General features: G+C 45.9%; 1 protein-coding gene across 2 annotated transcripts in view; it reads left to right on the top strand.

Annotated features, from left to right (window-relative positions):
• Positions 1–24,643, top strand: part of RBPMS2 (RNA binding protein, mRNA processing factor 2) — a 60,444-nt gene extending 35,801 nt beyond the window's left edge. The window contains exons 2-8 of one of the 2 annotated variants that reach the window (XM_007479558.3): positions 9,191–9,268; positions 9,732–9,770; positions 10,059–10,121; positions 10,571–10,721; positions 11,534–11,682; positions 22,644–22,713; positions 23,417–24,643. In XM_007479558.3, the coding sequence (XP_007479620.3) occupies positions 9,191–9,268; positions 9,732–9,770; positions 10,059–10,121; positions 10,571–10,721; positions 11,534–11,682; positions 22,644–22,706 (543 nt within the window). In that variant the 3' untranslated portion in view covers positions 22,707–22,713; positions 23,417–24,643. Of the gene's footprint in view, positions 1–9,190; positions 9,269–9,731; positions 9,771–10,058; positions 10,122–10,570; positions 10,722–11,533; positions 11,683–14,817; positions 15,116–22,643; positions 22,714–23,416 lie in introns of those variants that run through there. The other variant, XM_056808448.1, reaches the window with a different exon arrangement.
• The last annotated feature ends 2,034 nt before the right edge of the window (positions 24,644–26,677 follow it).

Genomic DNA, 26,677 nt, shown 5'->3' with positions numbered 1-26,677 from the left:
ATTTAGGGGGAATATATACTACCCAAAATTGGGGGTAAACCTTTCAGGAAATATTTAGGGAATGTACTATGCAAAATTGGGGGTATACTTTTGAGGGAATATTTGGGGGAGAATATATATACTACGCAAAATTGGGGATATACCTTTCAGGGAATATTTAGGGGGGAATATATACTACCCAAAATTGGGGGTATACCTTTCAGGAAATATTTAGGGGGGAAATTGGGGGTAAACCTTTCAGGAAATATTTAGGGAATGTACTATGCAAAATTGGGGGTATACTTTTGAGGGAATATTTGGGGGAGAATATATATACTACGCAAAATTGGGGATATACCTTTCAGGGAATATTTAGGGGGTTGTGTATACTACCCAAAATTGGGGGTATACTTTTGAGGGAATATTTAGGGCGGAGTATATACAACCCAAAGCTGGGGATAGCTTGGCTTTCCTTCTGTGACTCCTTGCTCAGACAAGACCCTCTCTACTAATTCGATACTAGTCACTTTGGCCCTATCAGGAAGCTTGTTTTGGTTGGGGGAAGACTGACCCCTAAGGCCTAGGGGTAAACGCTCTTCCTTTTCTAAAAGATCAAAATGGCAGAGGGAGGATTGGCCCGCCTGGAGGGGAAGAGGGGAGGGATGACAAAGGCTGAGCTGGAAAGCCAGGGGGAGGGCCCCACTCCCCCTAGGGATGGTCGGGAAATGTTTTCTGTTTCTGAGAACTTGCTGTTCCAGGGTGACAGGGTAGGAGCTGTTTGGGGAAGAGTTTAAAATTAGCCAGAGTGAAGCTGGAGGCCCCACGGGGAGTGGGGGAGGCGGGAAGAGAAGGAACCCAAGCAGAGGGACAGCGGCTCCCCTCTGGCTCTTGGGCTCTGCCGCATTGCTGACCGGGGCTACTTCTTACCTTCGTCGAGGCACGGGGAAGAAGGAGCAGAGACGACTCTAACCTAGGCTTAGCCATCTCAGTGGAGGCATACAGACAGGAGAATTTGACCTTCCCCATTGATTTTTCTCCTAACTGCTGTTGGAGATCACATGGCCAGAACCGATGGCGTACGCCTGATTGCCAAACTCGGCAGTGAAATGTTAGGAGGCAGAAACCTGGGTTCTAATCCAGGCCCCTTAACTTCGTTCTGTGACTGAGCAAGACTTTTGGAGCATCACTTTTCCTGTGAGTGAAACAGGATTGACACGGTCCATCATCCTTAAGGCTGTTAGGAGAAAATGAAAACAAGCATACAGCAAATAAATATAAGTTGGTGGGGCAGCCAGGTGGCTCTGTGAATCGAGAGCCAGCTAGGAAGTCCTTTCCTAAAACTGGTCTCTGCTAGGTGACCCTGGGCAAGTCACTTAACCCCAGTCACCTAGCCTTTACCGGGTTTCTAGTCCCACCTATGAGATATTTAACTTTCTTGAACTGAGCAAGGTTGCTCTCTTAAGACTAGATGTTGCAGAGGCAGCTAGGCCGCACAGTGAATAGAGCTTCAGGTCTGGAGCTGGGAGGATGTGGGTTCAAATGTGGTCTCAGACACTTCCTACCTGTCTGATCCTGAGCCAAGTCACTTAATTCTGATTGCCTGGGCATTTCCCTTCTGTCTTAAAGTTGGTGCTAGGATAGCAAGTAAGGGTTTAGGGGGGAAAGAGGGGGAAGAATATAAGTGGGGTAAAGGTTTAGGAAAAAAAGAGGAGAAAGGATTTTATTTTAGTTCAATTTGAATTAATTTATTTAGTCAATTTAGAACATTATTCCTTGGTCTACATCCCCAATCATATCCCCCTCCACCCATGTAATCAAGCAGTTGTTTTTCTTCTGTGTTTCTGCTCCCACAGTTTAGGGAAAAGGATTTTAAATTGTATAAAAGGTCCAAACTTAGCATCCTTGGTCAGTTGTTTCCATTGTGTCAGGCTCTTCCAGTGCCCATTTGAGGGTTTTTTGGGGTACTTTTTTTGGAAAGATACCAGAATAGTTTGCCATTTTCTTCTCCAGCTCATTTTATTGATGTGGAAACTGAGGCAAACAAAGTTGTCAACATGGAATCTAGAAACCCCCAAAATTATAGCCTAGTAAGACGTGATGAACCCCGAGTTTAGGGCTAGCTTGTAAACGAAGACCCCTCTCAAGTTCCTTCCAGAGCTTGCCCCAAGGAAGTTTCAGATTGATAGAACAATAGACTCTAAGGTAAATGATAAAATCTCAGGTGGGGCTAAACCGAGGAATGCTAATTTTCCTTTTATCTTAGAAGTTTGCCCCATTAGATCAGGCCTGTTCTTGAGAAGATGACCCCTGGCAGGGACCACCTTCTAGTATCCATTGTAAGCAGCCCTTTCCTTCCCCTGACAGCCTCTCCTTTCCCAGGCTCCACTGTATCTTGTCCCTATAGTTTGAGCACCCCCTTTTCCTTGTAGCTCCCGTAGGGCAATCATCTTTCCCTGCACCTGGGTCCCCCAAATTATTTTGTTCCTCACACAAACAAGCTGAAGAAGGAAATGGCAAACTGCTCCAACATCTTGGCCAAGAAACCCCCCCAAAAGGGCACAAAGGGTTAAACGTGGGGAAAACCCAACTGAACCCCAGCTGTGGTTGATGGTAGAGGACTCATCTGCCGGGAGACCTGGGCTTCTTGGCACACTAGCTCTGTGAACTTGGAGAGGTCATTTCCCTTAGCATCCTTGAGCTGAAGGAGAATTGGGAGGCCACTGCGTTGGCTAGGGCTTGGTGGCCGGGGTCCCGCCTCAGGGCACCCACCTTTGAGGGAGCCGTGTTTCTTCAGCCAATAGAATCTACTGAGCACCCAGAAAGCAAGAATCATTGCTTAAATTTGGAAGCCGAGAGGGCGGATCATTTCATCTCTCCCTCGTCGCAGGCCAGCCTTGCTTCCAGAGGGGGTGTTTGTGCAAGCACTTTGTCCGCGGCAGAAGGGGCGTCTGAATTGAAGCCCAGATTCAGCAGAGCCGGTTCTGCTCTCTCCCCACTTGGTTTCCTTGTGCAAAGTGGAGCTGGACTGGGCCTCTGAGATGATGCATTCCCAGCGCTGGCACCCTGGGATTGCGGCGGGGCTTTTTAACTCGTGGTCTTCTTGGAGAATTCACCCCCTCTTGATTCCTTTGCTGTCCACTGGAGTGAGGCAGTGTGTCCTGGACGGCGATGGGAATGGAGAAAAGCAGAAAATGCTAGTCAGGGGATGGCAAAGAGGAGCCCCCTGCTTTTCCTAAGCACTTAGCAGAATGATACCCCAAACTGGCTTGCACTTCTGAAGTCTATTTTTCTTTTCTTTTTTTTAATTGAAAATTTTTATTTAATTAATTAATTTGAATATTTTTCCATGGTTACAAGATTCATGTTCTTTCTCCCTTCTCCCCCCCCCCCCCCCAGTCAATGCACAGTTCCACTGGGTTTTACATGTGTCCTTGATCAGAACCTTTTTCCCTATTACTGATAATTGCACCAGGGTGATCCTTTGGAGTCTGCATCCCCAATCATATCCCCATCAACCCATGTGATCAAGTGATGTATATTTCTTTTTTCCTTTTTTTTTTTTGGAAAATATTATTGAATTAGATGATTTAGAATATTTTTCCATGGTTACAAGACGCGTGTTCTTTCCCTCCCCTCTCCCCACCCCCTCCCATATGTGACACACAATTCCACTGGGTTTAACTTGTGTCATGGATCAAGACCCATTTCCTTATTAATATTTGCACTGGGGTGATCGTTTAGAGTCTACGTCCCCAGTCACATCCCCATCGACCCATGTGATCAAGCAGTTGTTTTTCTTCTGTGTTTTGAAGTATATTTCTTAAATGTGACTCTTTCTTTGGACCCAGGAAAGGAAAACAATGTTATTGAATGATTGACTGAAGAGATCAGAGTTCTCTCAGGGATATGCTATTTCATGTTAATGGGGAAGGACAGATGGGTGGCTCAATGGATAGAGAGCCAGACTTGGGATCAGATGAGTTAAATTAGTGGCCTGAGACACTTTCTAGCTGTGTGACTCTGGGCAAGTCACTTAACCCCCATTGCCTAGCCCTTGCCTTTCTGTCGTAGAGTTGTTACTAGAACAGAAAGTACGGTTTTAAAAAATAAAGGCAAAGCTTCATCTGAAGGGATGACTTTGGGCGAAATTTCAGGCAAGTTTCAGGGGACTCTCGGGAATACCCTCAAAATATGTCCTGTTGGCACACCTGTGAAGCTGCCTCTGGTATCTGCTCAGAGCCTGCGGGCTACCAGCAGTGGCGTCTGGGCCCTGGCCTGCGTGACAGCTGGAACTCTTCTCTTTGTACAGTGGCGCTCCTGCCAGCGTGACTGGGAGGAGTTTGTAAGGCTTGTCGGCTTGTTCTTAGAAAAACAAACTATTGCCTTCATTGCTGTTTCCCTCTGATCTCCCAGTGGTTCTTTGTGGCAACAAAGCAGGGTTAGGCTAAGCAAACCAGCACACCGGCCATGCTCAGTAAACGTTAATTAAGCACCTACTATGTGCAAAACACCATTCCAAGCTCTGGAGATACAAAGAAAGGCAAAGGACAGACCCTGCACTCCACAGGCACTCATGTGGAGGAAATGATGTCAACATCCACATACAAACAAGATCTACAGATGCAGAGTACATTGGGAATATTCAGCAGAGGGAAGGCACTCGATTGAAAGGGGGTCAGGAAGGGCTCCTTCTAGAAGGTGGCATTTTAGCTGGGTTAAAAGGAGGCTAGGAGAGCCCAGAGTCAGAGATGAAGAAGAACATTCCAGGCATGGAGAAGAGCCATTGAAAATAGCCAGAGTTTGGGGCCCCTAGGTAGTTCCATGGATAGAGAGCCAGTCCTGGAGATGGGAGGTTCTGGATTCAAATTTGGCCTCAGATTTAGAACTCAATACTCAATATCCATACTAAGAGAGAAGATTGGGGGGGGGGGGAGACAGAGATAGGGAGACAGAGAGAGAAAGGAAGAGAGAGGGGGAGAGGGAGAGAGACACAGAGACAGAGAGAGACAGATAAAGGAAGAGAGAGGGGGAGAGGGAGAGAGAGACACACAGAGATAGAGAGACACAGAGAGAGAGAGAGACAGGGAGAAAGAGAGAGGGGGAGAGGGAGAGAGACACACACAGACAGAGAGACAGAGAGAGAGAAAGGAAGAGAGAGGGGGAGAGGGAGAGAGACACACACAGACAGAGAGACAGAGAGAGAGAAAGGAAGAGAGAGGGGGAGAGGGAGAGAGACACAGAGACAGAGAGAGACAGATAAAGGAAGAGAGAGGGGGAGAGGGAGAGAGAGACACACAGAGATAGAGAGACACAGAGAGAGAGAGACAGGGAGGAAGAGAGAGGGGGAGAGGGAGAGAGACACACACAGACAGAGAGACAGAGAGAGAGAAAGGAAGAGAGAGGGGGAGAGGGAGAGAGACACAGAGACAGAGATAGAGAGACAGATAAAGGAAGAGAGAGGGAGAGAGAGACACACAGAGACAGAGATAGAGAGACACAGAGATAGACAGAGAGATAGAGAAAGGAAGAGAGGGAGAGAGAGAGACACACACAGACAGATAGAGAAAGGAAGAGAGAGGGGGAGAGACACACAGAGACAGAGATAGAGAGACACAGAGATAGAGAGACACAGAGATAGAGAAAGGAAGAGAGGGGGAGAGGGAGAGAGACACACACAGACAGAGAGACAGAGAGATAGAGAAAGGAAGAGAGAGGGAGAGAGACACAGAGACAGAGATAGAGAGACAGATAAAGGAAGAGAGAGGGAGAGACACACAGAGACAGAGATAGAGAGACAGAGAGATAGACAGATAGAGAAAGGAAGAGAGGGGGAGAGGGAGAGAGAGACACACACAGACAGATAGAGAAAGGAAGAGAGAGGGGGAGAGAGACACACAGAGACAGAGATAGAGAGACACACAGAGACAGAGATAGAGAGACACACAGAGACAGAGATAGAGAGACAGAGAGATAGAGAAAGGAAGAGAGGGAGAGAGACACAGACAGAGAGATAGAGGAAGGAAGAGAGGGGGGAGAGGGAGAGAGACACAGAGAGAGTTCATATATATGAGGGTTAGCAGGGAATGACTACACAAGATGTGTGGCATGTCATTGTGATGGAATACTACTGCGCCATAAGAAATGATGCATAAAGAACATGGAAAGACCTACATGAAATTATGGAAAGTGAAATGAGCAGAATCAAGAGAACATTATACAAAGCAACAGAAATATTGTTTGAAGAATGACTTGTGGGTGTCCACCTTCAGAGAAAGAAATGATCCATAGAAATAAGCAAGATATAGTTTTAGATAAAGCTTTTTGTCAAATGATGCCTTCTCTAGTGTGGGGAAGGGAAGGAGTTACCTGGGAATTTTAGTGTAACAAGCAGATCACACACACACACACACACACACACACACACACACAATGTGACCTCAAAGTTGACTTATTACTGAATATTCAGTAATACATGACTCGAGTGATTATTAGTCTTGGCCACCAAGTCTTTACAATAATGGGTGGGCTGTTTATATTCTTGGGATTGACAAAAGTTGAATCACCAAATCTCCAATTTGGAGGAATACAAGTAGGCCGTCATTTTGTCCATTTTGAGTTCACTTCTAGTGATGCTGATATTCCAGTCTTGCTGAAACATGGGACAGCCTGTGTGATATTTTGTATGGAGAAGAAAATAGCCCCCCAATATCGGTACACCTGATGACTTGCTCAGGCATTTTGGTTGTGTTTGGGCTTTTTGTGGTGGGAGTTTCTTGGTTAAAGTCCTGGAGTGGTTTGTCATTTCCTCCTGGGCCTCATTTTACATATGAAGGCACTGAGGCAGAGTTAAGTGACTTGCCCAGACTCAGGCTGCTGGTGAGTGTCTGAGGCCAGATGTGAACTGAGAAAGGTGAGTCTTCCCGCCTCCACTGCCCCACTGAGCCGCCCCACAGATGCTGACATACAATAAGGTAAATAAGAAAAACCCTAAAAGGGGAGCTGATCTCAGGAGAAATGTCGTGATCCATCCTTGGTCCTAGAAGATGATGCAATAATTCTCTCCTCAAAAAAGCAGCAGCAGATTAGGCGAGCCAGCAAAGACGTCGTAGTTCCCGCTGCACACAGACGCTGCTGAGCGGGGGTCCCTGAGGGGGTGACGTCTTGATGTGGCGTGAATCAGATGTAAGTGAGGCACGGTGGCGCACTTGTACATCTCGCTCTCCCGGCGTCGTCCAAGCCCAACAGCAAGGCAGAAGTCAGAATGGTTGGCCCTGGCCCAGGATGCGGCGGGACGAAGTAAGGAAAGCCAGGAGGCCGAGACGAGGGAAAGAATTCCGGACATGAGTGATGGCCAGCGAATGACTCCGTGCATGGATTCAGGCAAAGAGAATATTTTCATTCTCTTTGATTCTGGAGGTGATAGAGAGCCGCTGGAATTTCTTTAAGGGGCAGCACTGGAGGAAGATCACTGACAGCTGAGTGGGGGAGCCCCCACTGGCAGGGACCAACCAGTTGGCACTGGCGGTAGTTCAGATGCAGGATCTGCCTTCGAGTGCTGGCAGGGTCGGAGGGTTTGGAGGGAACATGTGGGAGACATGTTAGGAACACAGTGTTGACATGATTTAGCAACAGATTGGATACAGGAGTGGCAGAGAGCCAGGGGTTGAGGATGACACCTAGGTTGTGAGTCTTGGCGACTAGGAGGCTGAGGGTACCCTCCACCGTAATAGGGAAGTTCAGAAGGGATTGGGGGTTTGGGAGGAAAGAGAAATTGAGCTTAACTGAAATTATTTTTTTTTTTAAGAAAAGTGTTCTATAAACTTAATTGAATTTTTGACATTTTACATGATTATTTTAACTGAAATTATTACTGCATTTAAGATGTCAATAAAATGTGAGAGAGCGGTTAGGACTCTGTCAATAAATCTGAGAATTATCTGCATAGAGATGATAATTGAATCCATGGGAGGTAATGAGATCACCAAACAAAACAGTATAAAAGGTGAAGAGAAGAGAGACCAGGACAGAGCCTTGACCAGGATGATGATTCTGCAAAGGAGACTGAGGAAGAGAGATAGGAGAGGAGATGAGAGAGAGACAAAGAAAGGCAGAGAGAGAGGGTGTCATGGAAGCCCACAGTGTCAGAGGCTGCAGTCAGCACAAGAAAGAGGAGGATCTTGGAAAGCCCATTAGTGTGGTGGTTAAGGGAACACTGGTCACTTTGGAGAGAAGAGCAGCTTCAGACCCCAGCCTGCAGGTACACAACGGTGTATACCTCATCATACAAAGTTGCCCAATTTTTTTGCGTTAATGTTTTAGCGATGCATTATTTTTGCCCATTGTTTTCTGACATATCACCAGCAAACCTGTCCCACCCCCACCCCACCCATGAGGGTTTTCTTATAATTAAGAAAAAAACAACAGACTTGAATCAGTTGGTTTTGTTTAATCAGTAAGCATTTTGTAAATGCCTCCTATGTGCTGGGTACTGGAAGTACTGGACATACAAAGATACAAATAAATGGTCTTTGCCCCTGAGGAGGTTTACCATTTTTCTTGGTTACAAGGAAGGAGTCTATGGGTTGGGTATATCAGGAAATGAAGGACATTAAAAAAACAAAAACAACCCAAAGCCAGTCAAAATCAAAAATAAAGTGAAATTTTCTGACTTGGTTAAAAAAAAAAGTTTTGAGAACCTGGAAATCTGTATTTTTAGATCTAGCTCTGCCACTCAATTTTTTTTAATTGAAAATTTTTATTTAATTTAGTATATTTTCCCATGGTTACATGATTCATGTTCTCCCCCCAATAGCCGACGCGCAATTCCACTGGGTTTTACTTGTATCATTCTGCCACTAACTTGTTAAAGGAGTCGTTTAACCCTTTAGGCTCGGTTTCCTCATCCATAAAAATGAGAATACTCATTGTTTGTCTTGCAGAATAAAACAAAATCATGAATGTGAAAAAGTTAAATGATATAAAAATAAAATTCACTCCCCCATGGACAGGATACAGAATGAACCCACCAACATTGAGTTTCTCTTCCCAAGTTCTAGTTTATTTCCATTTCTGCTCCCCAAGGTAGGAATCCCTCTCCTCTCTGACCCTCCCTACTTCATGGCAGCAGCCAAGAAGAAATAGGGTCTAAGTAACCTGGGGTGCTACCCTGCCCTGTCCAGCCTCTAATGATTGGCAATGATTCTACCCATAGGTCCGGACACTGTTCGTCAGTGGTCTCCCTGTAGACATCAAACCAAGAGAACTCTATCTTCTCTTCCGGCCATTTAAGGTAAGTCCAGTCCCCTCGACCGGGCTGTATCCATCCTCGGTGTTTAGAAACAGAAAATGCTCGACCAGATTATAAGGAGGAGAAATAGAGAAGAAGGTAACATCACAATTCTACCAGTGGGAAAATTAGGATGCACCGGCACGCTCGAAAGCAACGGGGTGGGAAGGAGCACGTTATCTTCGGTGTTGGTTTGGCTAATTTGCTTCCCTGTTCTGGGAATGTTTCCCCCCAGCAGCCAACGGGATGCTAGAATGTTTGACTGGCTGGGGTTGGGGCCTGGAGGAAGGCCATCCACAGGGGTGGGCCTGGAGTCACGCGTAGGGTTATCTAAGTAGAAATGATCAGGATCTCCGCATAATTGGGGAAGAACGTGGGAAGAGCATGAGGAAGCTCTGGTGGCCTCTGTTCATGACTGTGCAGGGGGATGAAGAACTCCAATGTCAGCCACTGTTTCTCTCCACAGGGGTATGAAGGGTCACTGATCAAACTCACATCAAAACAGGTATCTCTCTCTCCCTTCTATGTCCTGGCTCTACCCCCCGTTTCTTCCCCTAATAGCGAGCTTGGAGCCAGTCTCCATTGCTGGCAAGGTCTCCAGGCTGCATTTAAAAGAGGATCCCACATGCATGCTGGACTTTGGACCAGGCCTCCATCCTGGGCTGGGGCAAGGAAGAAGAGGAAGTCCTGGTTTCTTGCATTCCTCCCATCCATCAGAGGCCCCTTTCCCCTTAGCTGGTCAGAGAGAGTGTGTGTGTGTGTAACTGTGACACTCAAGGGCTTTTTCTTCTAGCCTGTAGGTTTTGTGACTTTTGACAGCCGTGCTGGGGCAGAAGCAGCCAAAAACGCACTGAATGTGAGTACCCAGAGATGCTGGGGAAGGGGATCACACACTCTGCCCACCCCAGGACCTTGGAATACTTCCATGCAGGCCTTAAGATGCGCCTTGAAGAACTAACCTTGGAGGCCTTAGGTGGCTCAGTGGTTCGAGAGCCAGGCCCAGAAATAGGAGGTCCTGGGTTCAAATCTGGACTCGGGCACTTCTAGTTGTATGACCCCCATGGCCCAGTTCTTCTGCTTTGGAAACAATACACGGTATTGGTTCTAAGACAGAAGGTAAGGGCTTATAAAAATAAACTACCTGGAGTGCTTCCGTTCTCTTTATCTGGCCAAGATTCCACAGATACCACATGATCACATATGCAGCTTTGGGGGGGTCCTTGTATGTGCTCTCATTGCCATTCTTTCTAGACCCATCTGGGCCTGGGTATCCCGGGGTGACACGTTCTCTTCCTCATCCTCCAGGGCATTCGTTTTGACCCCGAGAATCCACAAACCTTACGGTTAGAATTTGCCAAGGCCAACACGAAAATGGCAAAGAGCAAACTGATGGCGACACCAAATCCCACTAGCATTCACCCTGCCCTCGGCGCACACTTCATCGCACGGGATCCCTGTAAGTATGGCCACGGGCCGCTCGCTCTCTGCTTTGGTCCTGCCTTCGTGGACGAGAGGACCGGCCAGAGGAGCTGTCCGGGTTACGCTTTCTTGGATTGGGCCGGAGGGCTCTCCGTCTGCTCTGGCTCCGGCCTGGGGCTTTGAAGAATTTGGGGGCAGCACCCCGAGCCTTTTGGGGGGAAGGAGATGCCAGGCCTAAGCTGTTGCTGGAACAGCCCCCAGAAGGAGGTGGGAGAAGCGCTGCAGAGAAGCGTCTGCTTTGCTCTTTTCAGGCATTATTGCTGTTAAGCTTAGGTAGGCCAGGAAGCCCTCAGTTTGGCGCCCTGGGGCAGACTCCTGTTAGTGGAGACTTGGGCCTGCCTCCAGCTTCCCATTGCTGAATCCCCAAATAGTTGGGTTTTTACTTCTTTTTCTTTCTTGCCTGGTCGTTCTGCCCCAGTAGTGTGCGGATACAGACGCTCTAGATTAGACTCCGGACTCTGTGGATGGTGGAGGAGCTGTGAGTGTTTAGGGCTCGGTCCGTCCTTCCGGTCCATTAAGCCTCCCCGGACTCTCCTAGGATTCAACTACTTCTCAGCCAGACCTACTTTACCACGCTGCCCCTTCCCTCTCCACTAGAAAAGTACAGGGAGTACCAGGGGTGTGCCCTGCTGCCTTCTGGGGGAGACAGAATCCAGTGTGAAGCCAATAAGTAAGCGAGGTTTGGTTCTTTAAAGGACCACATTGGAGACCAGGATGGGACGCCCTCTTGTTTCCTGGAGAGGCTTAGATGGGCTGGGATGGGGGATGATCTCTGCCTCTGTTGCCTAGATGACCTGACAGGAGCTGCTCTGATCCCCGCTTCCCCGGAGGCCTGGGCCCCTTACCCCCTGTACACTACAGAGCTGACCCCTGCCATCCCACATGCTGCATTCACCTACCCAGCTGCTGCCGCCGCCGCCGCCGCCCTGCATGCCCAGGTAAGACCCTACCCTGGGGAAGCTGCGAGGATGAGAGACGGTCCAAGAATGGGGGAAAGAATGGGCTAGCGGCTGTGGCCTAGCAGAACCACTCGGCTCCACGAGTGCCACCTTCCTGCGGGGTCACACACACATTCTCAGAGGCCCTGGTCAAGGGCCAGCTGGCAGGCAGGATGTCGCTGAGACCAAACCCTCCCTGAGAGTTTCCAGTCCAGTGGAGGAAGAGCCACAGGGGAAAGCCTGGTTTAATTCTGGCTTTGGAGACCAGCCCCCAAGGCTGGGTAAAATTCTGCTGTGCTGTGATTAGTCCTTTTAAAATAAACGTTTTTGACAGGTTCTGGGTTCTGATACTGCGCTATCTTTAGTATGCATGTACGGTCTTGGAAGTAGAAGTGCTTGGAAGGGTAAAGGAAGTGGGGAATAGGCTTTGGGGACGGGTGAAATAGAAGGAAAGCTAGTCATGGTGAAGGAGGGAGGCCTGCGGGCTTCATCATTCCCTGACCTCGGACTCTTCCATCGGACTCAAAGTTTGGAGTAGAGGAAGTCGGTATGGTAGAAAAGAATTTGTTTGGGCCAGTAGGTGGCTCCGTGGACAGCGAGCCAGGTCTGGAGTTGGGAGGTCTTGGGTCCAAATGGGATCTCGACGCTTCCTAGCCATGTGACCCCAAGTCACTTAACTCCGGTGGCCTAGCCCTTGTGGCTCTTCTGCCTTGGGACCAGTCCCTGTATGCAGCAGACAAATGCAGTAGGCAGCAGCAGGCGAGAGTTGGGGACGGATCAGTGAAAACGGAATACCTTCTTTTCCCTAACCGCCGTCCCTTACCCCAAAACCAAGCGGTAGGAAGAAATTCCCAAGTGAACATAGATGGGAAATGCTGAGACTTTGGTGGGGAGAGAAGGTTTGCTCTGCTGAATGGAGAGCTAAGTTCTGAGGGCTGGCGATCTCCTCTTTCTCCTCTGTTCTCTAGGGTGCAATACAGGATTTAGAGAGAAGGGAACTTGGATATTATTTAGTTTAATGATATCAAACTCAAAATAGAAACAGGGACCACTTAACCATATGTAGGGGTCCCTGTGCTTGAATATTGACTTTATCTATGTTATGTTAAATTTTTTATCTATTTTGTTAAGCATTTCCCAATTACATTTTTTTTAAACCCTTACTTTCCATCTTGGAGTCAATCCTGTGTATTGGCTCCAAGGCAGAAGAGTGGTAAGGGCTAGGCCATGGGGGTCAAGTGACTTGCCCAGGGTCACCCAGCTGGGAAGTATCTGAGGCCAGATTTGAACCCAGGACCTCCCATCTCTAGGTCTGACTCTCAGTCCACTGAGCCACCCAGCTGTCCCCTCCCAATTACATTTTAATGTAATTCAGGCGCATTCAGAAATGTTATAGAACATGTTTAACACTTCCGACCTGTCTGCCCCCTATTTTACAGAAAAGGAAACTGAGACCCCAAGGTGTCATGTTAAATATCGCATGTAATAAGAAGAACTGGGATTCAAACTCAGACCCTTTGACTCTAGACTCAGTGCTTGCCCCTGCCCCCTTTTGCCTCTCACCAGGTGGCTGGGCTGGTCTGCTGTCTTGGGAAGGTCCCCATCCCTCCATCCTTGGGTGGGAACGTTGCCTACTGAGGCCTTTGAAGCCTTCCCTCCCCCCGTGCCTTCTGCTCCCGGGCCTGCATCTTCAGCAGTTACCCCCTTGGCAGCAAATAGCTTACCCATAAAGCCTGCGGAGTTAAACATTAGTCTCGTCTCCAAGAGCCGCTTTGGGGGGGTCCATCCGCTGAACCGCACAGCCCGCTCGACAGATTCCCACGTCCCCCTCCGAGTCCCCTTTGTGCGGGATGCCGGCTTCCTAGGGGGACTAAAACCTGGACCTTGGGCTAGGAAGAGCCGTAGGAGCGCGGGGGCTTTGGGCCCCCATGAGCAGCCATAGCATCGTCCCTGGGGGCAGGAGCCGGGGCCCGGAGTCCCCAGACCTGGGTCCTCCTCTCTAACCAGTGGCACGACCTTGGGCAAATCATTAAACCCTTCTGAGCTGGCTTTCTTCAGCTGTATCACTGACTGACTCTTGGGATCAAATGAGTAATAGACGCACGATATTTCCTAAGAGGATTTTAAAAAATGCCAGGTCGGAGGAGGAGGAGTGTTTTCTCTTTCATCTAGGGAGGGAATTGTTTTATAATGCAGAGGATTGAATCTGGAGCTAGAGAAGACCTGCCTTTCCCCATGAGGTTACTGCTGCTTCTGAAAAGGGAGGAGGCTGGATTAGAGAACGTCTAGAGCTCACATCTACCTGGGTGTCTCCGTGGGTGCCCCCTTCTCAGACTGGGGGAGCCCTGGCTCCTTCTGCCCCGTCTCTCCTAATGCCCAGCCTCCCCACTGGACCACCGAGCTGGGTGTCCTGTCTGAGCTTAGGAGACACACAGAGGATGTAACCAAGGGCTTTTCGAGTGCGCAGTGTCCAAGGAGATGACCTTTCAAGAGAGCCCTGAGCAGCTGCAAATGAAGTGTCCTCGCTAGCCCCACCTCACTGTGCAGGCACAGAGGATTAGGTGGCCTGGGTTCTTCTCATCTAGGTGTAGAGATCTGTTTCCTTTAATACACACACCAGGCCCCTTCCTCCCTTTTAGTATTCATCCTCTTCACGCTTCTCCATATCCATCCAGTGGTTTTGTTCAGGGGTTTGCTTGTTTGTTCTGGTCAAGGCTGGAAAATAGGATCTTTAGTCCTCTTTTAGCTGTTTATCTCTTTAAGTCAGGAATGTTATTTCTGGAGGTTTTAACATGTTCGGCTACATGGCTGAAGTTTCTTTTGTTCTTGTTGACTGCTCTTGAATTTTCTAAGTATGCAACTCCATTTGCCCATTTTAGTCTCTTTCCAGTGTTTAGTCCACTTGTTTTCTTGTGTCCTTTTGCACGCGCATTTCTAATATTGTGTCAGAGAAGCAGGGACAGTAGTCATCTTTGTTTTGGTCCTGTTAAACAGGATTGCTTCCTAGGATGGTTCTTTATTGCAAATAATGTTTAGCCTTGTCTTTCTAGACTGACGAGGCCAAATTTGTTGCTCTTTGTGGGGCAGCCTCCCAGTCACCCAGGTATCCTTCCTCCTCTCTCATTTCCCTTTCAGGTCAGCATTGGAAGCCCGGAGCCTTACACTTCATCTTGGCTGGAGATCCTACCCTTCTCTTGAAATAAAATGTTTATTAATAATTTTTTTAAGTCATCATTTCCCAAAGAATCCTCTCCTCCTGCCCTTTCAACAAAAAAGCATCTTTAAGTAGAATGACATAGCATAACAGGATGCCATTCCATACCTACTGTCCACCACTTGTCTCCCCCAAAAGAAGGAAATATCTATTTTGTTTTAGATCTCCCATTGTTTCCCTCCCAGAGAGCTATCCCTTATAATAAAGATAGCAGCTGGATCTGTGATCTTTTTTCTTTAAATTCTTACCTTCTCTCTTAGAATTGATACTAAATATTAATTCCAAGGCAGGAGAGCAGTAAGGACTAAGAAATTGGAGTTAAGTGACTTGCCCAGGGTCACACAGCTAGGAAGCCAGCTATGCTTTTACTGGTATAGAGAATTCCTAAATGAGGTAACTTAGAGTCTTAGAAAGTTGTCTACAACATGGAAGAAGTTAAGTCACTTGCCTTGGCTCATACAACCAGTGTCTATCAGAGGCAGAATTTCTTCTCCAGTCTTCCAGGCTCTGCAGCCCGCTTGAGCTCTCTCTCTCTACAGTGTCCTCAAAAGAAAAAATAAAAATTAGTAACACCAGCCTGCTTATTGGACAAGTCTGGCACAGATGGAGTTCTACACTTTGGCCAAGAATTTGGGGAGGTGGAGATGGAGGAGGCATCTTCTCCTGTCTCCTCTTTGGAGCCAACCACCACTAGTATAATTGGAAGCATTTTGTTATTTGGTATTTCCATTTATGTTGTTATAGTCACTCTGTGTATCATTTTCCTGCCTCTGTTTTCTTCCCCTTTTATCTGTTTCTGTAAATCTTCTCATAATTCTCTGTATTCATTTGTTTTTGTTTTTTACAGCAGAGTAACATTGCATTGCATTCATGTACGATGTGTTTGTGTGATGGACGTATGCTTTGAATCTAGTTTTTAGTCACCACAAAAAGTCTGCTATAAATATTTTGGTTTTATGGGGCCTTTCTTCTTTGGCCTTCACCTATCAGGAGTTCACTGGAAGTGTGACTGATCACTGCATTATTGTGTTCGTGATGTACAATGGGTTTTTTCCACACAATGTCTTTCTGGATTTTCTTCCTTATGTTATTGCATTGATGGCATAGTTTGTTCTCATGTTGGCTGCCTTATCCCATGTTAGTTCTTTTCAAGTCCTTTTGTGTAGGGGCAATCCCAGTTCTCACCAGCAGAGTCAGGAAGCAGCTTCCTTTCATGTTCTTCCTTATCCTGGTTAAACTGAAAACATTTTTTAAATTAAATTTAATTAAAAAAAAAACAAACCTTAACCTTCCACCTTAGAATCAATACAGTGTATTGGTTCCAAGGCAGAAGAGAGGTAAGGGCTAGGCAATGGGCATTAAGTGATTTGTCCAGGGTCTCAAGCCTAGGGAGTATCTGAGGCTAGATTTGAACCTCCAACCTCCTGAATCCAGCTCTGGCTCTCCATCCTCTGTGCTACTCCAGCTTCCCCCTCAAGACCATTGCTTTTAAGGCAGTTAGCAGTGGCCTTGTAGAATAGAAAGAGGGATGGTGGTGAGAGCCAGGTTCCAGTTCTGTTTGTTTTTAGACAAATCCTTTTCCTTCTCTGGGGTCCAACTGAAACCCACCACTCTGGGCTTTTGGGGTCATCCTGGAAAAAAACAAAGGGGTTAAACAAAGTATCTGAGGTGCTTCGGATTCCAGCCTCTTCCCTCTCATCCATATCTGTGAAGTGTTTTTGGTTTGGTTCATGCTGGAAAAGGGGATCTCTTTTTAGTCCTCTTGTAGCTTTTTCCCCTGGCTTTGTCCCCTTCTCCAGCTGCCCCAGGCATCAAAGGCATCGCTGTAGCACTGGAAGGACCCCAGCGGGTGGTGCTTTAACACTTTCTTGTGCATCCTGCCAAGGGCTCCCCAGGAAAGAAGGCTGAAGTATACGATCGCTTTCGCAGGGAGCTCTGCAGCACTCCCCGAGCCCGGCGAAGAAGCAGCTTTCCTGTTTTCATTTTGCATCCACTTCTTGTGAAACTGACTCTGGCATGGCGTCCCTGCTTCCAGCTGAGATGGTTCCCTGGGGTCAGGGGGCATCCCACAGCTCAGCGGAGGGGGCGGCCGTAGAGTTGCTTCTTCCCACACAGCTGTCAGGATGGAAGGAATGAATTCCAGATGTTGGGATAGGGGCGGAAGGGAGGATGGAAAAGAGAGCTGAAGGGTGAGAAATAGGGAGACGTCTCTGGAGTATTAGGTTAGGGATAGTGTGCTTGGCCTGCCTCGAGTTCTAGGGCTGCTGGACTCTTCCCAGCACATATGGGTGCCACATCTGCAGGCAGGCATCAGGAAGGGCTGGGGCCGCCATGGTGAACAGCTACAACTGACGGGCCTCCTCGGGAGGCACAAGAACCCTTGGATGGGCAGCCGGAGCAGTGAAAGCAGCCAGGTAGGGAGAACTGGATGGCTCAGCAGATTGAGAGCCAGGCCTAGAGACAGGAGGTCCTGGGTTCAAATGTGGTCTCAAATAATTCCTAGTTGAGTGACTCTGAGTGAGTCCCTTAACCCTCATGACCTTTACCACTCTTCTGGCTTGAAACCAACACAGTATTAACTCCAAATGGAAGTAAGGGTTTTGGGGAAAAAAAGCAGGCAGGCCTTTGTTGTTGTTTTTTTCTTTTAAAAATTATGTACCTATTGACTCCCAAATGAAATAATCATTTCCATATACATTATTAAGAAGATGGATTATATATGAAACTATTAATTTCTTAAATAAAAAAATAAAATTCAAAAAAATTATTCTTTTAAAGTACATAATAAATTCATCATGTAACTTAAAAAAAAAAAGCTTTTCTTAGTAAAAATTCTAAGACAGAAGAGTAAGGGCTAAGCCAATGGGAGTTGTCCAGGGTCACACAGCTAGCTAGAAAGTGTCTGAGGCCACATTTGAACCCAGGATCTTCCATCTCCAGGCCTGGTGTTCTATTTACTCTTCTACCTAACTACCCCCCCCCCCCCCATCATGTAGCTTTCAAAGATGTCATACTAGTTTGTGATTTCCTTCTGACCTTTCATTTCTTTCTCCCTTTCTCTCTCCCTCTCCCTCTTTCTGTCTCTTTAACTTTTCCCCTTCTCTCTCTCTCTCTCTCTCTCTCTCTCTCTCTCTCTCTCTCTCTCTCTCTCTCTCTCTCTCTCTCTCTCTCTCCTCTCCCTCTCCCTCTCCCTCTCCCTCTCCCTCTCCCTTTCCCTCTCTCTCTCTCCCCTCCCTCCCTCTCCTGCACACACACAGAATTTGGGGGAAGGGACCCCCAGCATTCTTCTTTCTTACCAACCCTAAATAGACATCCTTAATCCTTTGTAATAAATACACAGTTTGAAAAAAATTCCCACATTAGTTCTGCCCAAAATTGTATATCTAAATCTGCATTTTAAGTCTTCTCTTTCTGTCAGGAGGCAGCTAATGTGCTTCCTCTCTGGCCCTGTGGCATTGGTCATTACACTGATCAGGGTTCTTAAGTCTTTCAGAGTTGTTTGTCTTTCTGATAACAAATGTATGTGACTTGTTCTCCTTACCTTACTCTGTGCTAGTTTATATAGGTCTTCCCAGCTCCTTCTGAAACTGCCCGATTTGTACAGTTTATTCAGTCATCCCCGATGGCTCCCTCAGTGTCCAGTTGTTGGCCGCTGCAGAAGGAGCTGTAATGTTTTTGTCAGTGTGGATGTGTTTCCTCATTAGGATGTAGGCCTCGTCGTGGAATCAGTGGGTCAAAGAGCACACAGTTTAGTGACGGGGCGGGGGGTGGGGGGTGGGGGGTGGGTGCAATAGTTCCAAACTACATTCCAGAATGGCCAGGCCAGTTCTCAGCTCCTCCAACATGTCATTTTTTGGTTATTTTTGCCAATCTGAGGGGTGTGGGGTAGAACTTTAGAGATGCTGTCATTTTCCTTTTTTAATTAGTAGTGATTTGAAACATGGCTGTTGATAGTTGGGATTTCTTAATTTGAAAACTACCCATTTATATTATAACCGTTGATCATTTTCAGTTTGCCAATGGCTCTTATAAATTTGAATAATTTCCACACATGAATATACCCATGTGTATATATTGTATACATGTGTGTGTCAGATATTTACTAGAGAAATTGTCGTAAAAAAATCTCCCAGCTCCTTGATTACTTCCTAATTTATTGTTTTAGTTTTGTTCAGACAATATTTTAATTTTATATAATCAAAGTTGTTCACTTTATCTTCTATGATCCTCTCTTTTGATCAAAAACACCCCCACCCCCACCCCCTACCCCCACCCCTGTTTATCTAAAGGGTAATTCTTCTTTGCGCCTCTGATTTGTTTACATCATCTTTTGTCTCTAAGTCATGTACCCATTTGGAATTTATCTTGGTGTGTGATATAAGCTAATGGTCTAAATCTAGTTTTCCTTCAGACTTCCCACAAGTTTTTGTCACATAATGAGTTCAGGCTTGATAGACTCTGGGATACAAGTTTCAGTTGCTTTTGCATGTTGTCTATCTAATCTGTAATAAACTAAATCATCTGTTTGGTGTGCAAATCCTTTTCTGTAGTCTCCTTATGCCTTATAGCCCTCAGGTATTTGGCAGTCCTGTAACTCTAGCCCACTTGCAGACAACACACCACGTCTCCTGATTATGGGCATTTTCCTTGACTGTCCACCACGCTTGGAATGCTCCTCTCATGGGGGTTCTGGCTTTCTTCAAGTCCCAGCTAAAATCCCACCGTCAGTAGGAAGGAAGCCTTCTCTTCATTCTAGTACATCCCTCCACTGTTACTTCCTATTTACTCTGAATATAGCTTGTTTATTCATGGTTTGGGGCATGCTGTCTCCCCAGTTAGACTGTGAGCTCCTCGAGGGCCAGGACTGCTTTTTGGCTTTCTTTGTATCCCTGGCATTTAGCTGTAAAAATTAAAATTAATATTCAATAACTAAGTATTTTAAACATTTTATTAATAATAACTAAAGTAAAAGAACTACCTAAACCAAGCCTGGTTGAAAAAGAAGAGAGCGAGAGGGAGGAGCTACAGAACTTAAAAACAATTACATAAGACACAAATGTGCACAAAGGGAAAAGCATTCTGGGTAATGTAGTTTTAAGGGTTCAAAATTTTCTAACTATACAAAGCACAGTGCCTGGAACTGGTAGTAGGCATGTCATAGATATTCTTTTGACTGTCCCGCAGTGCAACCTGTACTATTTTTTAACCAGTATATATTACATCATTGATTATTATTGTGTTCAGTATCTGGCTAGATTTTCTTCCTTAGCACATTTTCATTTTTCTTTTGCAATTCTTGTCCCTGTATTTTTCTAGCTCTCTAAAGTAATCCTTGGGTAGTTTGGTATGGCGGTGAAGAAGTATTAATTTAGGTAGTATTGTTATTTTTATTATATTGGCTTGGCCTAATGCATACTTGTAATTAAATGAAACCAGGGCAGTCTAGGCCAGGTCCCAGTCTCCCAGTCTCTTAGCTCTGAGTCATTCATGGACCAGGTGTTTCAGGTTAAGGGGGTTCATGAGGGCCACGTTATACACAGGAGATGGAGAGGCAAAAGTTTTATTACGTCTTCTCTGTTCCCCTTCCTCTCTTCCCACCTCCTCTAAGTATCTCCAAGGAAGATATCTAGGATGGTCTGTCCCACCTTTAAGGGAGTGGGCCAGCTTTCAGCCAGCTTTCATGCTCCTTTGGGGCACAGAGTATGCAGACTAAGTGAGCTCCCCAAACTTCCTCTTAAGACAAGAGATTCTCATCCTAGGAGCTATGAACTGGGTTTTTTGTTTTGTTTTTTTTTTTACTTTTGAATAATTTCATATTGATTTCAAATATATAGCTTGGTTTCCTTTGTAGTCTATACTTTACTGTATGCATTTAAAAAACGTTATTCTGTTTTTTAAACATAAAGTACATCCAACTACCAAAAGCATCCATGACACCAAGATGAAAGCATCCCTCTGCTCCAATCTAAAGCCAGGCTTCTCTGGGGACTAGGGTGTGTGTCCACTACAGCATGGTAGCAAACCCGGTGTCTCTCTGAGAGGCTACTTGGGTGATTGGAAGAGCTCCCTAAATGATCGGCGTTTGGGGGCGATGTGTATACATAATCCAGAGCTGCCGTTAGGCTCCCATGGCAGATTTTATTTAAGCCCTGGAGAAAAGGACTTCAGGAACTGCTGCCACCTTCCCACGAGTGTCCATTCACCTTCAGGGACAAGGCCTGTGTTGAGGCGAGGCTAGAGGCAGCGGATAACTTCCTAGTGACCACACAGGCAAGGACCAAATGTTGGGCCACTCCTTCATCCCCTTAGAGCAGGAGTGCTTAGCCTGAGTCACGGACCCCTTTGGCAGCCTAATGAAGCTTCTTGCCACTGTGATTTGTTGCCTATATTCATAATTGGAAGAAATGCTACAGCAGCTAAAGCAGCGGTCTTCAAACTTTTTTGGTCTTAGAATTCTTTTATGCTCTTAAAAATTATTAAGGAGTCCCCAAAGAGCTTTTGTTTATCTGAGTTATAACCTTCGATATTTATTGTGTTAGAAATCAAAACAGTATTATTATGAAAAGAGTTTTGACCTGGTAGACCCTCAGGGGTCCTTAGACCTCACTTAGAGCTTCTGAGTTATAGGCTAGTGAAAACAAATATGTAATTTTTTCTCCCTCCCCTCTCCCATCCTAAGGTTTTTTGTTTTTGTTTTTTAAACCCTTCCCTTCTGACTTAGATTCAATACTAAATATCAGTTCCAAGTCAGAAGAGGAACAGTAAGGGTTGGGCAATTGGGGTTCAGTGAATTGCCCAGGATCACCCAGCTAAGAAGAGTCTGAGGCAAAATTTGAACCCAGGTTCTCCCATCTCTACACCTGGCTTTCTGTCCACTGAGCCACCCACCTGCCCCTCCCCATCTTAATGCGATAGATCTTAAAGGGCTTCATAGGCTTCAGATTAAGAACTCCTGGGCTAAATTTATGCATTTATCTGATGTCCTAAGGATTATCCAACAAGCTAGCTGAAATCAAGGTGATCTAGTCAACAAATTAGCAAAGTAGATGAGACTGCAGTCTTTGATCATGGGATAAGACCTGGAAGAAATGAAGCTAGGGTAATCATTCCTTGTATTTACATGATGACTTGATTTTTTATTTCCAAAGTGCTTTTTAAATCTAAATGTGACAAAGAAGACAAAGATTCTCTTTTTTTTTTAAGTTGAAGAAACTAAAATAAGTTAAATAAGTCTGGCTTTGTGTTCATTCTGTATTTTGCTCTGATCCTAGTCCTTAGAAGGTAAGTCTTCTCTTCCATTGATGATGAGATAAATAAATCAGTGCATAAGCAAAACCCAAGTATTGCAGGGTTAATGAAAAAAAGCTAACAAAGGATAAAGTGAGCAATAGGAAAAAACCAGAAGTGATTCAAACAGTAAAGAACGAAATGTGGCTCTGTCTTCTCTGCAAAAAGGTGGGGATCCTCAAGAATTCATTTTTGCTATTTTTTTTATAAAGAAGGATGCATGGGATAGGGTGAAGGGGAGATTCATAGACAGAAATAACTGATATAAAAATAAGAGGCATTAATAAAGTTTCTTCTTTTTTTTTTAAATTTATGCCCACCCTCCCTTCCTGAGATAAGGCAGAATTAGGTAAAGTTTGGTTCAAGGCCTTCCCAGCTTTCCCAGTCAGGCTCCAAAGCACCCATTTTCCCCTTTAAATCCTAGCCTGGCTGTTCTCTCATAGTGTGGTTTCTCTTACAGATGCGCTGGTACCCTCCCTCTGAAGCCACGCAACAAGGATGGAAATCTCGTCAGTTCTGTTAGTCCTTCAGTAAGTGCCAGGCCTGAGGATGAAGGATGTTCTTCCCGCTTCCTTCTCCCCTCCTCTCCAGCCTCCTTTTCTCTCCCAGTCCTGAGCCCTGGTTGATCCGTGGGGCCCTTGATCTGTATTTATTTCACTGGATGGTTAATAAACTGATCCTCTCCATCTCTGGTATGGCAGTCTCTTCTGCCTTCCTCTTACCTTGTATTCAGGATCTATGGGCTGGAATTCTCTCTGTTTTCCAGCAAAAGAAAGGAGTTTTTGACCATCAACCCCCAGTAGTTGGCCTAGGCCCCAAGCCTCTCCACTACAGTTGCTGATCAGTATTGGACAGTTAAATGGCTCTGTGGATAGAGTGCTGGACCAGGAGTCAGAAAGACCTAAGTTCAAATCCCGTCTCAGATATTTATTAAGCTGTGGGACCCTGGGCAAGTTATTTTACTTTCATTAGCTTCAGTTTTCTTATCTATAAAATGGGGATATGTAATAATCACCTACCTCCCAAGGTTGTTGAGAATAAAATGAGTTAATATTTGTAAAGTTTTTTGCAAACCTCAAAGTGCTATCTATAGAAATACTAGTATTATTGTTTTTATTTGGGCCTCATCCACAAAAACCAGACATACTCTTATGATTATGTCATAGTGTGGCCTTTTTTTTTAATTTTTAATAACCCTCGCCTCCACTCACTACCACCTGTTTCCCTTCTCAGGTTTGCCACAACAGCTTGAAACACCCAGTCTGAGTCCCTACTGGAGCCTTCAGCTGGGGAGAAAGCCATAGAGTCAATTTGCAGATCATTTTGGTGGGCACCAACATCGGTCCCCTTGGGTGGCCCTCATCTGTCCTCCCCTCCAAAGACTGTGAATTATAAGACCAACTTAATGGACTGTGTCCCATCTTTCCTTTCCTTCTCATTTCCCATTCCCACCCTGCCCCAGGGGCTCTCCCAAGGCCTGGCTAGAGGGGGGCACAGGGTCTCTTGGCTGAGACAAGGAGGCTCAGGGCTGTGGCCAACTGTGGGACAGAGCTATTTCCAGGCCTCTGTCACCCAAATCGTTTTGTTTCTGCAGCTCTGCTTAAAGGAAACAAGACATTTAATTTTGCATGTTTTCTGGCATGAATTAAGACATTTAAACTTGTGTATGTGCGAGTGTACAGTTTGTTCTAGCGTTAGTGTCACCATAGCAACAGATCTTGGCCCACTCACTGGTCCATCATTCCATGCCCCCACCCCCCATTATCTCTCGCTTCTGTGAAGAGAAGACTTGGCTTTTAAACTGAGAAATGATCACTCCTCCCAGTCTTCTTCCACCTCCCCAGGATGATGGGCAAAATTTAAGGAAATACCTGTCCAGCGACGCACTGGGTTTTCTCCTACATTTTGCTTTGGGGTTCTCCCCTTTCTCCTCCAACGAGCTCTCCCCTGAGAACAGTTGCCAGATAAGTGTCCCCTCTCCACTTTCTGAGGGAGCACAGGCCCTTCCCTGCCTTGCCAGTTGCTATCATCCTTTCTAACCTTCCAAACAACCAAAAAAAGTGCAAGTATTTTTGTACCATGTGTAACAAGGCTATATTTATGCATCATAAAGGATTTTGTGTGTGTGTTTGTGTGCAATGAATAAAGAGAAATGACTAGCCCTGTCAAATAAGTTAATGTTGAGTTTGAAGCTTGAAGAGGATTCTGTTCTTCAGTGATAAGCGTTTTTGTCAGGCATTAGTTTAAAAAAAATGAAGGAAACAAATCGTGCAATTTCATTTTGTTTTTGTGAACCTATGTCATATTACTGCTTGGTCCTGAAGTGCTTTACCTATTACCTACAGCCGTCTCGCTTGTATTCAGACTTTGGAGAATAGGTTGCTATTATCATTGCTGATCCTATGAGAATGTGAAACTGGATAATATATGAAATGCAAAATAAAATATCATCCAAGGTGACTCCGCCTCCTTGATTATAACCTACCACCTGGGATGAGACGTTCCTCGGGTGGAGGGAAGGAGAAGAGACCTCAGAGACCACAAACACATCCCCTGGGAGGAACCACACTGAAATGCCATTGGGACATGAAACAAGATAAATAAGCATATGGGGGGGGGGGTGCAGCTCGGTGGCTCAGCAGAGAGTGTCGGGCCTGGAGTCAAGACAACCTGGGTTCAAATATGGCCTCAGACACGTCCAAGCTGTGTCTCCGGGCAAGTCACTTAACCCCCATTTGGCTAGCCCTTGCCCTTCTGTCTTACAATTGTTAACTAAGAAAATAGGAGTTTAAAAAATACCCCATAGAACACAGATCACGTTCCCATGTGACTTTCCAAGTCAGTGTGGATCCTGGGGTGCATTCAGTGGCCCCCATTTCTATTTGAGTTTGACACCGCTGGCATAAAGTGTTCGCTTCCCTTTCTTTCCACACTGTTCTGCCTTTATTGCGTCCGGAGACTCGACAGCAGAGTGACTGTCACTCCCGGGGTTTGGAACTGCCACCCTCGAGGCTGGCTGGGAGCGGAGTTCCTGTTTGTCTTTGTGTCCCCTGTGCCTGCTATACAGTCGGAGTTTAATAAATGCAAGCCGGCTGGTTGGAACCCGCCCTGTGAGGTGGTGACGTGGCCCTCGTTATTTCCGACTTCTTTCCATTCTGCCTGGCTACAGATTCAGTATTTGCCTCAGTGAGTCATTTTAATTCAAGTGTTAGAAAACATCCTTCAAAACCCAGAACCCTGAGCTGCTCAAGGACTTCCCGCTTCCCCGTGTACAAGGTGGGAAAGCTCTGAATAGGGAAAATGGGGTTTTGTTCTATTTTTTTCTACTTGTTTGGCTTGGGTTTGTTTGTTTTTTAATTGAGGACGTTTCCCCTTTGGAGAATTCTGAGATACAAGTTTTTGCCTCAGTGGTCTATTCTGTCACTCTCAATAATTGCCAGTTAGGATCATAGGCTCGTTTTAGAACTGGAAGGGACCTTAATTATATCTAGTCGAGCCCCCTTATTTTATAAGTTAAGAAACCGAGGCCTAAAGAACATGATCTGCCTTTGTTACAGACCCAGAATTTAACCCAGATCCCACGACTCCAAGATTCAACTTTCTGCTACTTTGTAAGCTTTATACACGTCTTCTCCCCTGCTGACTCCCTTGTAAGGAATCATCTTTTCCTTCTCGCTGCTTCCTCCGGTGTCATGCCGGCAGTTTCTCCCTATGCCTTCCAGAGGGGGACTCTCGCTAAAGTCATAAGCACGTTGGGTGACTCCTTGGGAGGCTGGGAAGAGGGGCTCTCTGCAAAGCCTCCCTGCTCCCTTCTTGGAAGAAAAAAAGAGCCGCATCCTTTGTCTACCTCCTGCCACTTCCAAATCCCTTTAGAACCTTCTTAGAAGACTTCGCAGATGCGTAGCCCAGAATCGGTCATGAGGGATGGCTTGATCTCACAGGTGGCCTTATAGATGGTCAATAAGGGGGAGGGGGAGTAGATATGTGTATAAACAGTGGAATGACTTGTCAGCTCTGGGAGGGGGAAGGAAAAGGGGCAGGAAAGGACATGAATCATGGAACCATGGGAAAATATTCTAAATAAATAAATCTTAAAAAAATAATTGGGGAGGGGAGTTAGGCCCTTCTGTCTCCCCAATAGCATCTACACTCTAAAGACTTATACAGTAGAACCTCATTTTACAGGACCAATATGTTCCAAGACCCTTCAGGTACATCAAAACATAACATAATAACCAGTTCCATTATTTATTTAATAATCGTTTCTTTACTTTTTTTAAAAATCATTTCCTTCCATAGTGTATTGGTTCTAAGGCAGAAGATCAAGAAGGGCTAGATAATGGGGGTTAAGTGACTTGCTCAGGGTCACACAGCTGGGAAGTGTCAGGTCACATTTGAACCCAGGACCTCCTGTCTCTGGGCCTGGCTCTCCATCCACTGAACCACCCAGCTGCCCCCATAAATATTTCTTATCTGAACATACATGGCTCTTTA

This window comes from Monodelphis domestica, chromosome 1, assembly GCF_027887165.1.
Source record: "Monodelphis domestica isolate mMonDom1 chromosome 1, mMonDom1.pri, whole genome shotgun sequence".
Lineage (NCBI taxonomy): Eukaryota > Metazoa > Chordata > Mammalia > Didelphimorphia > Didelphidae > Monodelphis > Monodelphis domestica.
The sequence above is the reverse complement of the archived record's forward strand: the minus strand, read 5'-3'. Positions and strand labels throughout refer to the sequence as shown.